This window comes from Chiloscyllium plagiosum, chromosome 7 (genome assembly GCF_004010195.1).
Source record: "Chiloscyllium plagiosum isolate BGI_BamShark_2017 chromosome 7, ASM401019v2, whole genome shotgun sequence".
Taxonomy (NCBI): Eukaryota; Metazoa; Chordata; class Chondrichthyes; order Orectolobiformes; family Hemiscylliidae; genus Chiloscyllium; species Chiloscyllium plagiosum.
Window position 1 is genome coordinate 50,174,279 of NC_057716.1, and position 14,974 is coordinate 50,189,252.

At 38.0% G+C, this 14,974-nt stretch overlaps 1 protein-coding gene across 10 annotated transcripts in view; it reads left to right on the plus strand.

Moving 5' to 3' along the window:
- Positions 1 to 14,974, plus strand: part of ubr3 (ubiquitin protein ligase E3 component n-recognin 3) — a 351,638-nt gene that overhangs the window by 140,779 nt on the left and 195,885 nt on the right. For all 10 annotated transcript variants that reach the window (XM_043693670.1, XM_043693671.1, XM_043693672.1 and 7 more), the window contains 3 exons: positions 5,876 to 5,972; positions 11,931 to 12,072; positions 12,729 to 12,833. In XM_043693670.1, the coding sequence (XP_043549605.1) occupies positions 5,876 to 5,972; positions 11,931 to 12,072; positions 12,729 to 12,833 (344 nt within the window). The remainder of the gene's footprint in view (positions 1 to 5,875; positions 5,973 to 11,930; positions 12,073 to 12,728; positions 12,834 to 14,974) is intronic.

The window sequence follows — 14,974 nt, forward strand, 5'->3', positions numbered from 1 at the left end:
TGCCTTTTCTATTTCCCGGTACATGTTGCGCCCCTGGTCCTGACCACTGTTAGGAGGTCTGTACATAACTCCCATTATGTTTTTTTTTGCCTTTGTGGTTCCTCAATTCCACCCACATAGGGTCAGAATCATCCAACCCTATGTCATTCAGTGCCATAGATTTAATTTTGTTCTTAACTAACAAGGCCATCCCGCCCCCTCTGCCCACCTCCCTATCTTTTTGATAAGTTGTAAATCCTTGGATGCTTAACTGCCAGTCCTGAACCCCCTGCAACCATCTCTCTGTGATGCCTACCACATCATAATCATTCACGATGATCTGTGCCATTAGTTCGTCTGCTTTGTTACGAATGCTACGAGCATTCAGGTAAAGTGCCTTAATGCTAACTTTCTTATCATTAGAGATATTGGAAGTAATAAGATGTCCTAAGTTATCCTTCCTTTTTGCTGCATTCCCAGTCTGTCTCAAGTTTAAATCTGCCTGCACATATGCTATCCTGCCGCTTATCTTTCCATTTAACTCCATACTCCCTGTCGCTTTATCTCAGGAAAGATGTACTGACATCGTGGCAGTATGGAGAATGTTCACTGGGTTGATCCCAGGTATGAAGGGATTTTTGTATGAAAAGAGGTTGAGTAAATTAGTCCTTCATGGAGTTTATAAGAATAAAGTGTGACCTTATTGAAGAATACAAGGTACTTAGAGGATTTGGTAAGGTAGATGTGAAGAGATTTTTTTCCCTTCTAAATGTGATCAACACAGCAGATTTTAAAATTACTTTTCTCTGAAGTTGGGTATAACTGGTATTTATTATCCACTTTTTTCTCCAGACTATTGAGAAGGTTTTATGGGCTGTATTTTTGCAACAACCTGAACCTGGTAACTTAGTCATTTAACAATGTTTTAGAAATGGCTCTTTTTTAAAAAAAAGGAGTTTTAGACTGAATTAAATTCATAATTTACCATAGTGGAATTAGTCCAGGTCTCTGGGCCACAAATCCATAGTGGGCTTTCGAGGAAAGAAATGAGAGAGAAAGCAAACACCTGTGGAATTAAATGAAGGGGATGAAAACTTGGGGTGAGAGGAGAATAGTAAGACAGTTGTTAAAACATAGAGATAGCAAGCCAAACTAAATCAACTCACTATCACAAGATTTGCAATACAGTCAAATTACTATATTCAGTGACCCTCAAAATTGCTGAATTGTTCCTACCCAGACTTTATAAATAACAGATCTTGGACACCAAGTTTATAATTTAAATAAAAGTAAACAAATTAATAAGCATGTAAAAGCAAAATACAGAAACTGAAAAGCAATCTATTTAATAGGTATGATCTAAGCTCAATCTTCTTTGATCATAAACCCCCAATTACAGACTGACAGATCCAGTTCAGAGAATAAAAGATAACTGCTTCAATAATTCATACCAGGCCTTTATGAAATCCTTGGACAATAGGTTATATTATAGGCACATAGGTCTTTATATCTTGCTTGAATTCAGAAATCACCAAGCAATGCAAACAGCTTCGGCAGACCTCTGAAGATTTTAATCTTATTTATTACATGCTGCGATTCTTTTCTCAGAATAACCAGAAAGAGAAACAACCGGAAAACAGATCAGTCTGGAACCTTTCAAAACAAAACTGCCTTCTGCCCAAAACCTAGTCCGAGTCAGTTCACTGTTTATCTTATTTTTTTAACCATCTCTGTGATTGACTGGCCAGCACCAGTCCTCCATTGATTAACGAATTCAACATCCAACCAAAACAGAAATTGCTGGTGAAACTCAGCAGGTCTGGCAGCATCTGTCAGAAGAAAGCAAAGTTAACGTTTTGAGCCTAGTGATGTTCATCAGAACTGATAGCAACTTGGAAAAGGGCATTTATGATGAAGGTGGAATTAGGGCTGGAGGGAAGTGGAGGGTGAGGGAATGTTTGGAGATGAAGCCCAGAGAGAGAGAGAGAGAGACAATGATATGAAAGGGACTGGTCAACGAGAGTATTATGTATGGCAGACCAGGACAGAAGAGAAACTGAATAAGTGAGAATGAGAGTAGAGGCTAGCTAAGAATGGGTAGTTTGGGCTGAAAGCAAACCATGTGATGTTATAATAGGCCTGAGAATGGGTGAAAGTCAATTGTCTTTGCTAAAAGCAACCCACGTCATTGCAGGACTTTGTGTGGAGATAGGTAAAAAACAAGAATGGAATTAGGATATAAAGTTATTGAACTCAAAATGTTGAGTCCCAGAATCTGCAGGTTCTCCAAGTGGAAAATCAGATTCTGTCCTTCAAGCTTGCTGTGATGCACACTGTAAGACTGCAGCAGGCCTGCGACAGAAATGTTGGCCAAGGGAACATGGTATGTTGAAAGTGGCAGGCGACTGGAAGTTGTGGGTAATTTTTACAGACAGAAAGTAGGTGTTCGGCAAAGCAGTCACCCTGTCTGTGTTTCATCTCCCCATGTAGAGTAGTTGGAAGATAAGACTGGAGCCTAGGATAATGTGGTGTGGAGAGAGGAGGTAAACAAGCAGGTGCTATACCTTCTGCAATTGCATGGGAAGGACTAATGGCGCTGGGAGCAGGTGTTAGACATGGGCAACAAATGGACCAGAGTGGCTTGGAATACTGACAAAGGATGGGAGGGGAGTATGTGTCTAGTTGCGGCATCCCGCTGGAGGTGATGAAAATGGTAGTCTACAATCCTTTCAATGTGGAGGCTGTGGCTGCTAAGTGGGGGAACCTATTGTTATTGTTGGAGGGAAGAGAAGAGGTGAGGACAGAAGTACAGGAGATAGACTGGACACTGCTCGGTGTCCTGTCGACCACAGTAACGAGCAGTCCTTGATTGTGGAAAAGGGTGGGCATTTCTTAACTCATCACTGGTAACCATGCCTGCAACTGATTCATCACTAGTGCCTGGAATTCTCTCTCTCAATCACTTTAATCACTCTTCCTATATGTCCCTCTTTAAACCTATCTTTCTGACTGAAGCTTTTATTCACCACTCTGTATATAATCTCCTTAGACTTAGTATTGGTAGTATAGGTTTAATTAGTATTTAATCAGGTTTCTGTGCCTGTAGGGTATTTTTGATAACTTGTAAATCTGTAGCATTTTTAAGGCTATTTGATGAGTTAAATGTGCAAATGTTTCAATCTAAATTTAACAGACAAATCTAGTTCCAACCCCCCTCAAATTATATCTTGATGTCCATAGAGGATCAACCCTAGAGGTACATTTTTAGCAGCTTCTGTGTGTGTGTGTGTATATTATATGTACATATAAAATCTGGTTTACATGTATCTCATTGTATTGTAACAGGAATATTTGTTTAGAATAAATAATACCACCCATCTTCTCCAGCAATATAGCAATATATTTTAGCTGCCAATCAGAGGAGCTGTATGGTTTTGCTTTGAAGCAAGCTTCTGCTTCTGCAGCTTGAAGTCTACTAAATCCTTGATTCTGCTCCTAAAGCTGAATCTTCAAGAATATCTAGCTGAAGAGTAAAATAATTTAAATGTAAAAACTTAATTTTTAGTGTCATCAGTTGTGTAAAAAAACTAAATGACAAATAACATGACATTCAAAACATCTAGCCAATTAGTGCACTTGGCTAATAGGAAGTTACCAAATAGGAAGGATAGTGAGCAACAGTGTAGGTTGTATATAAATATGTTTAAATAAGAGGGCAACTTGTATGATAGAGTTCAGAAAAACATCAGAAATGTTAATTCTTGACCTGTTGTCTGAATTATTTTAAATTATCATTGGTTGCTACCTTCACATTTTTAAACCTATCATGTGCTTTACTCTCTACCCTGTAGCTCCCTACCAAACAAATTATAGGGTAATCAATATTTAGAAGCTTTCTTTAAGTGCTCAAAAATGGTATGCAAAATACATTTACATTTTTTGTTGAAATTGTCAGCTTAGATTAGCATGATTTTGCCTTGCTAAGTCTATTCAAACTTTCTTTTAAAATCTATGCTTTTTCATATATATTTTTTAAATGTTACATTAATTTATTTAGCTGTTTCACAATATCAGCTATACTTCTGGGAACAAAAATGTAACACCATTTTGTAATGCTGCCAGAATTAAGAAAAATGCACTTAAATTACAAAAAAAATCAATTTAGTTTTAGGAATCGAACTTAATTGACTGCCTGGGTAAAGAAAGTTAGTTCTGTAGCATTATTTCATCATTTTAGGCACAAGATGGCAGTATGAGCTTGCAGTTCAGAAAATTTCAATGGAGACCAGTTTGTAAGTTTAGTGTCTGCTGTCGTTTAAAGGTGTTCTTAATTACTGTCTGTGTTAAGGAGACAAAAAAATAGAAACAGAAAATGGGGCAGATATTCAGCAGATATCATCAGTGGAGTGAGAAAGAAATTTCTGCAGATGACTGGAAATGTTAACTTCATTGTTAACTTCACAGATGCTGTTTCACATGTGCTTTGTTTGCATCACTTCCTGTGTTTATTTTAGATTTGAAGGAACTAAAGTATTTTGTTTTTGTATTAGAAAATTAACAATTCCTAAATTCTGTAGGCAGTATGGGCATGAAATAGATAACTAAGAAGCATTCAGTATTGAGATTTGTATGTGATGTATGGCACTTTGAGCAGAAAAGACTGTGAATTTATATTCTTATTTTCAGAAAGGGGATAGTTATTGATTTAGTAAGTGTGGGAAAGCAATTGCATAGTATAAGAACTGCCTCTACAAATGCAGTTGTCACCTTTGCAAATGGATAAATAGTTTGCAAGTGTTCTGTCTTGATTGACATAGCAAACTGGCATTGCCAGAGCAAACTCCAGGATATATTTTTCTGTTTGGAAAGAGGCATTCATTTCTTTGAGTATGTTTTACTTAGCATTCAAAGCCAAGATTGGACTCATAAGCCACCTGAGAACCCATAAATAGGTCAACGGAACGAAAGCTATCATCCTCGACCTCAAGGGATAGCCACGATGGCGACGACAACTTAGGATTCATTCAAAGCATTTTGATGCTTTAGTTGTGCAAATGATTTTTGTTAAATGTGAATCCACTTTTATTTCAATTAGCTGTTTACATTTTCAGGATAAAATGTTTTGAGAAGTAATATGTTTTTGGTAAACTTTGCTCTGTGTATGAAGTAACATTTTGTAGTTTGTAAGCTGTTTTAAAAGTAGATTTTTGCTAATGTGTGATTATTTTTCAGACCAATATAATTATCATTGCATAGAAAATACAAGTGACTAGTATCCCAATGCTTTCTGTTTTTCATTGGTTCTTCTGTATTTATTAAACTTGACAGTAGTATGCATCTGCTTAATGGGAAGGTCAATTTAAAGAAATCACTTGTTCAAGCGATTTCTGTACTTTATTTCCCTCCTTGGCTCTATTGTGCTGTTTATTTGATGGAAGATTGTTTGAAGGGAGCAGTCAATTCAACAGAGGTAAATTTAATGCACCTTTTAGTTGTTATTCTTTGGTTCGTTCTATGTTTATTGAAGAAATGTATTGCAGAAATAATAACTTCTCTGTAGAATACTGCAGTGAAGCTTCCTCATGTTGCCTTACCCTGCATTGTCACAGAGTATAATCAACAGAGGTTCAGAGATATAGATAACCATCACTTACCTGATTGGAACCTTAGTACAATTAGATTTTCCTGTGCTCTCAAGGACAATGAAAGTGAGGCACCTGCCCTTGTTACAGTTGCCCTGGTTTGTACCATGTTGGGGTGGCACATAATAGGCACAGTGCATTTATCTTCGAAGAACTGGATTTGAAATTTAATGTATTTAAAACATGATTACAGAACAGAATATATGATGCCAAATTAACAACTCATCAATGATTTATTTTTATCCTTTTGTTAGCTGATGTCTGGAATCAAGAATTTGACCCTATTATGGTGATTTTAAGAACAGTATATCGCAGAGATGTGCAGTCAGCAATGGATAGATACATGGGATTGTAAGTATATTTTAAATCTGCATGGAAAACTTTATTAAACTTCAGTAAATCGAATCACCAAATTTAACTAACGTGCATTTTTACACTCTTCTGTTTCTGGTGGAGAAGGTTAATATTTTAATGTGTCTATATTTGCAGTTTTGTAACAAAGCTGTATTTAGAATAAGAGCATAGAATTTTATAGTACAGAAGTAGGCCATTCGACCTATTGTGTCTGTACCAGCTACTCCATTCTCCAGTCCTATCTCCATAGCCTTCTAAATTCATCACTTTCAAATATACATTGAGAACTCTTTTGAAACCTCCTTTGGCATCACTCTCCCGGCCACTGCATTCCAAATTCCAACAACTTTGAGTAAAGAAGTTTCTCTTCATCTCATTCCTAGCTCTCTAGTTGACAATCTTGAAATTGTGATCCCCAGTTACTGACTAACCCTTTGTTATCCTATCGAAATTGTTCATAATTTTGAATACTCCAATAAAGTCACCTCTTAATCTTCTGTGCTCCAAAGAGAATAAACCTCTCTAATCTTTGCTTGTATCTAAAATCCCTCATTCCTTGTATTATTCTAGTAAGTCTCCCTTAAACCATCTCCAAGGCTTTAACATCCATCCTTAAATAAGATGTCTAGAACTGAACATACTTTATGAAATGTATTCTGTGAATACTGAATAAATGTTATTGTATGACACATGTAATGTATTTTAACAGATTAAAGAGCTGTTTACTTCATAATGGCATACGTACAGTATTGTTTTTAATTCATTCTGTCAAACGTCTCCCATCATGAGCATTGGTGTTGGATCTATAAGCTGTTCATGTTATCTGTGTAACTCAGTTGTCTTTTTAGGTATAATTCAAATTTAGAAGAACAAATTCTGTAATTACAGGAAAAAAAACTCGTCAGTATGTTTGCAGTGATAATGCAGATCTAAGGATCAGATTTTTTTTGCAACGAAACTGCATTATATTCTGTGCTATTGTAATTGCTTGTGTTGAGAAATATTTGACAGATTGTGTTCATATCCCAGAGACTATAGGAGAGCCCAATTTCCCATTTATCCCTGTTAACCAGCAGAGGTCCTTTTAATGGTCTTTTGATCAGCTACTTTTCCCTTTACTCTTGACTTTTACCCTTTTATTTACAAACATAGTACACATTGCCCACAATTTAATCATCGACTAATGTTTTGAGCAGGGTGCAGTTCCCTTGAAGTTGTATTGTATAACTGTGCATCAGTGTCTGTGTTTAAGCAGCTGGTAGATAAGCATTCTTCCGGAAAATGGCTGAACAGTTAAGTTGCAGAGTCACTATTAAATCAGCATTTTAACATTAAATATTAAAATGCTGGTCAGAATTTCTCCGTTTTCAATATGCTTCTCATTGGCACTTTAAATGCCTTAGCATTTTGTAAAGCTGTAACAAAATCAGGAAATGCTAGAAGCACACAGTAGGTCAGTCAGTTGACACCTATAAAGAGATGGGAGAAGTTGTGCTGTTTTAGTGTTGTGCACTTTGAGAACAAAATTATCACTGGCAAGGTTAAGTGAATGTGGATTGTCACTGACAAGGCCAGTATTTACTGTTCACCACTAATTGCCCTGGACAGGGTGGCGGTGAGCAGCCCTCTTGGACAGGTGCAGTCTTGAGGTGTTAGGAAAGGAGTTCCAGAACCCAACAACAGAAGAAACAATGAAGCGGTTCAGGTTGGTGTGTGACTTGGATGGAAGCTTGCAGGTTGTGGTGTTCCCATGCATCTGCTGCTTTTATCCCTGTGGATGATAGAAGTTGAGGGTTTAGAAGATGTTATCAAAGAAGCCCAGGAAAATTGCTACAGTACTGCTACTCTGTATCGGTGGTCACGCAGGTGAATATTCAAATTGGTGGTTGGGGTGCTTGTTAAACAGACTTTTTTTTTAGTTATGTCAAGCATCTTGAGTGTTGCTGGCCCAGTATTTATCCAGACAAGTGGAGAGTATTCTATGGCAATCCTGGCCTATGCCTTGGGAATGGTTGACAGGCTTTGGGGAGATGGAAAGTTCATTACCCACTACAGAATTCCTAACTTCTGACCTGTTCTTGGAACCACAGTATTTATATGGTCAGTCCAGTTCAGTTTCTGGCCAAACGTAACTCCCAGAATAGTGATAGTGATTCAGTGATGGGAATATCAAGGGATGATGATTAGATTCTCTCTTATTGGAGATGGTCATTACCTGACATTGTGTTGTGAATGTAACTTGCCAATTATCAACTCAGTGGATTTTGCTGCATGTGGAGACGGGCAGCTTCAGTATCTGAGGCGTTGCAAAAGATGTTGTAAATATGTTATAATCATCTGTGAACATCCCTATTTATGATCATGTGATGATGAGAAGGTAATTGATGAAGCAGCTGAAGATTGTTGAGCCAAAAACAGTAACCTGAGAAACTGAAGGGCTCTTGTAGTGCATTGGTAGTATCTCTGTCTCTAGACCAAGAGACCTAGTTAAAGTGCCACTTGCTTCAGAGGTGTGTGATGACACCCCTTCTGAACAGGTTGATTGATAATGTCTACACTGAAGAATTCATTAGGGATGCTTGTGCAGTGGTAGTGTCTCTCCCACAGGGCTAGGAGGCCCAATTTGGAGCACACCGGCTCCAAAGGTGTGTAATAACATTTTTAATAGATTGATTAGAAAAGATATACCCTGAAGAACTTTGGCAGAGATGTCCAGGGAATTGAGATGGCAGATCCCCAACAACCAAAAACATTTTCTTTGTGCCTGGTACAGCTTCAGTCAGCAGGAGGATTTTCCCTAATTTCCATTGACTCCAATCTTACTAGTGCTTGTTGCTGTTAGACTTAAGGGCAAACTCCCACCTCACTCCTGGAGTTCAGCTATTTGGTCTAAGCTGTAATGACGTCAGGAACTGAGTGATTGTAGTGGCAACCAAATTAAGCATGAGTGAGTAGATTATTTCTTTGCAAGTGTCCACTTGATAGCACTGTTGTCGACATCTTCTGTCACTTTGATGATAATTGAAATAGGATGATAATTTGACCAGGTTGAATTTTTTCTTTTTTTTTTGTACGCTGGGCATATTTGGTCAATTAGCTATGTTGTTGTGGGGATGTCAGTGTTGTAGCTATATTGGAAAAGCTTGGCAAGGGTTCTGGAGCTTACCTCCAGTACAGTTGTTAGAATGTTGTCAGGGTCCATAGCCTTTGCAGAATTCATCGTCTTTCGCTATATCACGTAGACTGAATCAAATTGTTTGAAGACTGGCACCTGTGATGTCAGGAAGAGTCCCAAAGAGATTGTCCACTTGGCAGTTCTGGCTGAAGAACCAGTTCTGGATGCCAATACATTAACCTTGCCTTTCATACTTTTATGTGGGTCTCCCTGATCCTTGGGTATGGGGATATTTATGATTTTTAGGTAAATTTGTGGTGAGGTTCCCATGCAGCCCATGCTGCTCTCCTTTTTCTCGGTGATAGAGGTCACGAGTTTGGAAAGTGTGTTTGAAGGAAAACTCTTGCCCCCTGTTAGTTGTTTAATTAACCACCACCATTCATAACTGCACATGGCAAAACTGCAGAGGTTAGATCTGATTATTTCGTTGTGGATCACCTAAACATATCTATTGCATGCTGCTTCCACTGTTTGGCATGCAAGTCATGCGTGACATTGCATCACCAGGGTGACGTGTTACTTCAAGATATGAGGTTGTTGACTTGCTCGCTGAGCTGGTAAGTTTGTTAGCAGAAGTTTCGGCACCATTCTAGATGACATTGTGGGCATCGTTAACCATTGACCATAGCATTCTGCGGGTGTTTTATTCTGCAACTTTCTGCACTTATGGGGTGTTGAAAGGTGGGATGAAATTTGTTAAGTGTGGTAGGACCTGTTTTCTCAAGTATACATGCAGGAAGTGGAGCTGTTTGCAGGTAGCGCTCTGTCAGATGGGGCATGTCTGAGCATGTTGCACACATAGGTGTTCAGAGTATTCAAGATTTGTAGTTCAAATTGTGGATGAGGTAGTTGACTTGCTTGCTGAGCTAGTAAGTTTGCAGACATTTCTGGGTAACTTTGAGATATGCCTGGCATGCCCTCCTACACTCTTGATTAAACTAGTGTGAATCATCTGGCTTTATGTTAACGGTAGAGTCAGAGACCTAGCACATATAACAGTACAGGCCCTTTGGCCGTCAATGTTGTGCCGACCTTTTATCCTACTCTACGATCAAACTAACCTGCATACCCTTCATTGCACTATCTTCCATGTGCCAATCCAAAAGTAGCTTAAATGTCCCTAATGTATCTGCTGGAAGTGCATTCCACACACCCACCACTCTCTGTGTAAAGAACCTACCTCTGATATCTTCCCTAAATCTTTCTCCAATTACCTTAAAATTATGCCCTCTTGTGACAACCATTTTCACCCTGGGAAAAATATCTCTGGGTATCCACTCTATCTATGCCTCTCATCATCTTTTACACCTCTTAACAAGTTATCTCTCATCCTTCTTTCCTTCAATGAAAAAAGCCCTGGCTCCCTCAAACTTACTTCATAAGACATGCCCTCTAGTCCAGGTCGCGTCCTGGTAAATGTCCTCTGCACCCTCTCTAAGCTTCCACATCCTTCTTAAAATAAGGCAACCAGAATGGAACACAATATTTCAGGTGTGGCCAATCAGGGCTCGATAGAGCTTCAGCATAACCTTGCGGCTCTTAAACTCAATCCTCCTGCTAATGAAAGCTAACACACCATATGCCTTGGAGAAAGTGAGGAGCACAGATGCTGGCGATCCATATGGTACATATTGTGACTGAATACAGTTGTGCTGTTTCTAATTGTCCACAGTGCCTCATGAATATCCAAGTTAGAATTGCTAGATCAGTTCAAAGTCAGTCCCATTAAGGTGAACTTCATCTCCCCAAGGGCTTTGTGAACATCACTCTTAACCATGAGATCGTCACTCATATCATGCACAAACACATGTATTGAATTAATGAGAATTAGATCAAATACATTTCCCTCTTCATTGGTTCCCTCACCACCTGCTGCAGACCCAGTTTGGCATGTATATCACATGTTCATGGCGTTACTGAGCAACTCTTGGTATTGGAAATTGAAGTTCCTCTCCAGAGTTCAGTTTTTTACCCGTCGGCCAAATAATAAAGGTTTGGTCACCTGTCTCTTGGTACAGAAAACCGATTTCAACTTCGGCAAGCCTCGATCCCTTCAAAGAACAGATTCTCAGTGGACAACTGAATTCTGGATTTGACCGTCACACATTGAACATATTACACATTTGTGTATAAGTGAAGAAATTATGAACTTAGAAGAAATTCCATTGAGAATTATTTTTCCTCCTAAGGTTTGCTTCTTGTTAGATTACAGTTTGGACTGAACTTTTAGTCCTGTTTGTATGTTTATTTAAAAACAAACGGAAGGCTTGCACTGATAATTTCTAGTGATTCTTTGCCAATTTAGGTTTATTTTACATTAAAGCCCAATAACTAATTATAAAGATGAATTTGATTTTAACAAAGAACTATGAAAGAATCAGATGGCCTCTGAAGAATAAGAATGAGAATTTTCTTCCAGCAAGTGTCACTCATTCATTTCTTGTAATGTGGTACTGAATCCAGCTGTTGAGATTTTTGATGTACAGCCTACCACTGTGACTTAATATTACATGGTTTTCAAACTGGAACAATTTAGTTGTAAATTGAAAGTTACTGTCTCAGGGCAAAAAAAGAGTTCAAGGCAAGGCAAAAAAACAGTTTTATATTTTTTGTCCTACATGTTGATAATGGCCATATGATAGTATATTAATTGGGTATTACTGTTTCGTATTGGCAATAGATTTGTATTTTTACTTTCATTGCTTAGGTATAATTTCTAATGGTTTGTACATTCTTCATTTTCTAATATTAATTGGTTACATTTCTATTCATTTTGACAGCCTAAAACAGACTGGAAAATTCACTAGTACCCCATGGCCACCATATCGGGAGAGAGCACCTTTAAATCCCAGTTACAAAGGGTTAATGCGCATATTGCACTGTAAAACTTTGCACATTGTGCTATTTACTCTTCTTTACAAGGTAAAGTATAGGGACGCAAATATCTTGTGTTGCATTCTAATTAGGTTTGTGCCATTGACCTTCCTGAGGAGATAATGATTATGGAATATTAACTGCATATCAACTATGTCTTTGTTAACACTAGAATTCGTGACCATTCCAATCAATAGTCGTAAAGAATATTCCTATTCCTGATCAACATTATTAAGTGATAATAATAATGATAAATCTAATCTTTGCAGTTCAGATATTGCGGATAAAAACAGACCACGTTCACAGCACTTATGAAAAATAATTGTCTTAATTTCTACAGATATACTTGCATTCACCAAAGCAGATTTTTAAAAAATGGTATTGAAATTTTGTTTTGGCTTTTTGTTGCAAATAGCTGTCAAATTTAAATGCAATCTCCACTTTAAATTTCATTTAATTTACATGTTTTCCTTTGAATTTCTTAAATTTGTATCTCATTGAGAAAATTCACTCCTCTTAATTTATTCAGAGCCTGACGAATATGAAATGAACAAAATGATTAGCGTAGAATTTGTTTTTGTTAAAAATGGAGAAATCTTCACCAAACTCAGTGATGTGTTAGTGTTTCTGGATCTTACAGTAAAATTGCCTAATGATTATAATTGAGTAAATTCTAGTTTTAGAATTGTGATTTATTTTTGTAGATATCGATGGATCACCAGAATATGTCTGAACATGTTCTATGTATGGTATTATACTTGATTGAACTTGGTCTTGACAATTTACCAGAAGAAACAGCTGAGGAAGAGGTGGGTGAAATGCCTGGACAAAAGTTAGCTTTTAATAGCTTTAAGCAAGCCTTCATATCAGAATACAAATACAAATAGGCAAAATAAAGTTTATCTATTACATGTTCTGTTGGAAATTCTACCTTTTGAGTAGGTATGTGCAACAATGAGAGAGAGTTTCTCAGTCTCACGTGAACTATGTAAACATGTAGAAAATGGTTGTTAGGAAAAGACTGATAGGTTAATCTAGCCTGTCCCTTCCATGCCTGATGCCATTATCATATGATAATTGTATGTGATTGGAACACTAAAACTGATATAACTTAGTCAACTAATGCTCAATTTATTAAATTTATCTTCTAAAGCATCTAAATATTAAAAGTAACTATTAAAATATTAAAGGTAACTATTCTTTTGTTTTATGACTCCCTGACTGGTTTTCAAATTTAGACTCCTCATACTCAAATCTACTTATTGATCTGAATTCTCAGCAAAGTTGATGGATGTTCTAAGCTGTGACCAATGACTTCCTAAAACTTGCAGTTTTAAGGTACACAGCCATTGGGTGATGACCCCTCATTTTCTTGCCTTCTCACTCTTTGACAAAATGGCTTTCTACCATTACTTCTACGCAACAATGATAATTAATGATCATCAATGTGTAACTATCCGTCCTGCCTATTGTACCAATTATAGCTAGAAGCAGGCCATTTGACCCATCAAGTCCACACTGTCCGAAGAGCATCCCACCTAGACTCACACCCCATCCCTGTAACCCTGTATTTTCCATGGCCAATCCACCTAACCTGCACATCTTTGGACTGAGAGGAAGCCGGAGCACCTGGCAGAAACCCATGCAGACATGGGGGAAAATGTGCAAACTCTACACAGATAGTCACCCGAGGGTGGAATCAAATCTGGGTGCCTAGTGCTGTAAGACAATAATGCTAGCCACTGAGCCACCCGGCTGCACAAGCAGTTGTGAATGCAGGTATTGACTCAGTAATAATTGTGAGTAACTATTGACTGAATTGAAATTCAGAATGACCAATTTGTTCCCAGAATGAAGTTACAGATTGTCAAAGTGGTAGCTCCATTCAGTTGACCTTCTACCCCATGATTTAAAATCTGGTGGGTTTTGTGCACACTGTCCTCATCAAAGCATCTCTCTAGGAGCAAGTGTATTTACTTGATTTATTATTGTGTGGTTGTCGTTACCAAAGTATCTTTGCTGGAATGTCCACAATTTCAAAGACAAATGATTTGAGACTAAAGCAGGAAGTATCCTTTATTTTTATCTAGTCATATGAAACAAAATAGAGATCAATAGTCAAAATAGAATAAATGTGAAATGAAAAATCTCTGCACTGGACAGTTATCTGAGGCAAGGGTTGGTGCTGGGTCCACTCCTTTTTGTCATTTATATAAATCATTTAGATGTGAATGTAGGAGGTCTGGTTAGTAAGTTTTCAGATGACACCAAAAGTGGTGGTGTAATAGATAGCAAAGAAGGTTATCCCAGAGTACAATGGGACTTTGATCATTTAGGCAATGGGCCAAGGAGTGGCAGATAGAGTTTAATTTAGATAAATGTGAGATGTGCATCTTGATGAGGCACATCAGGGCAGGACCCAGGTCGTAAGGTCGTGGGGAGTGTTGCCAAACAAAACACCTTCAAGTACAGGTTCATTGTTCCTTGAAAGCGGAGTTGCAGGTAGACAGGGTAGTGAAGAAGGCATTTGGTACGCTTGCCTTTATTGGTCGGTGCATTGAGTATAGAAGTTGGGAGGTTCAGTTGGAGCTGTACAGGATATTGGTTAGACCACTTTTGGAATACTGCGTTAAATTCTTGTTTCTGTGCTCTAGGAATGATATTGTGAAACTTGAAAGGGTTCAGAAAAGATTTACAAGGATGTTGTCAGAGTTTGAGGGTTTAAGCTTTAGGATGAGGTAAATATGCTGGGGCTATTTTCCCTGGAGTGTTGGAGGCTGAATAGTGACATTATAGAAGTTTATGAAGTTATGATGGCCATGGATAGGGTGACTAGTCTGGCCTTTTCCCCAGCGTAAGGGAAATCCAAAACTAGTGGGCATAGGTTTAAGGTGAGTGTGGAAAGATTTAAAAGGGACCTAAGGGGCAATGTTTACACGCAGAGGGTGGT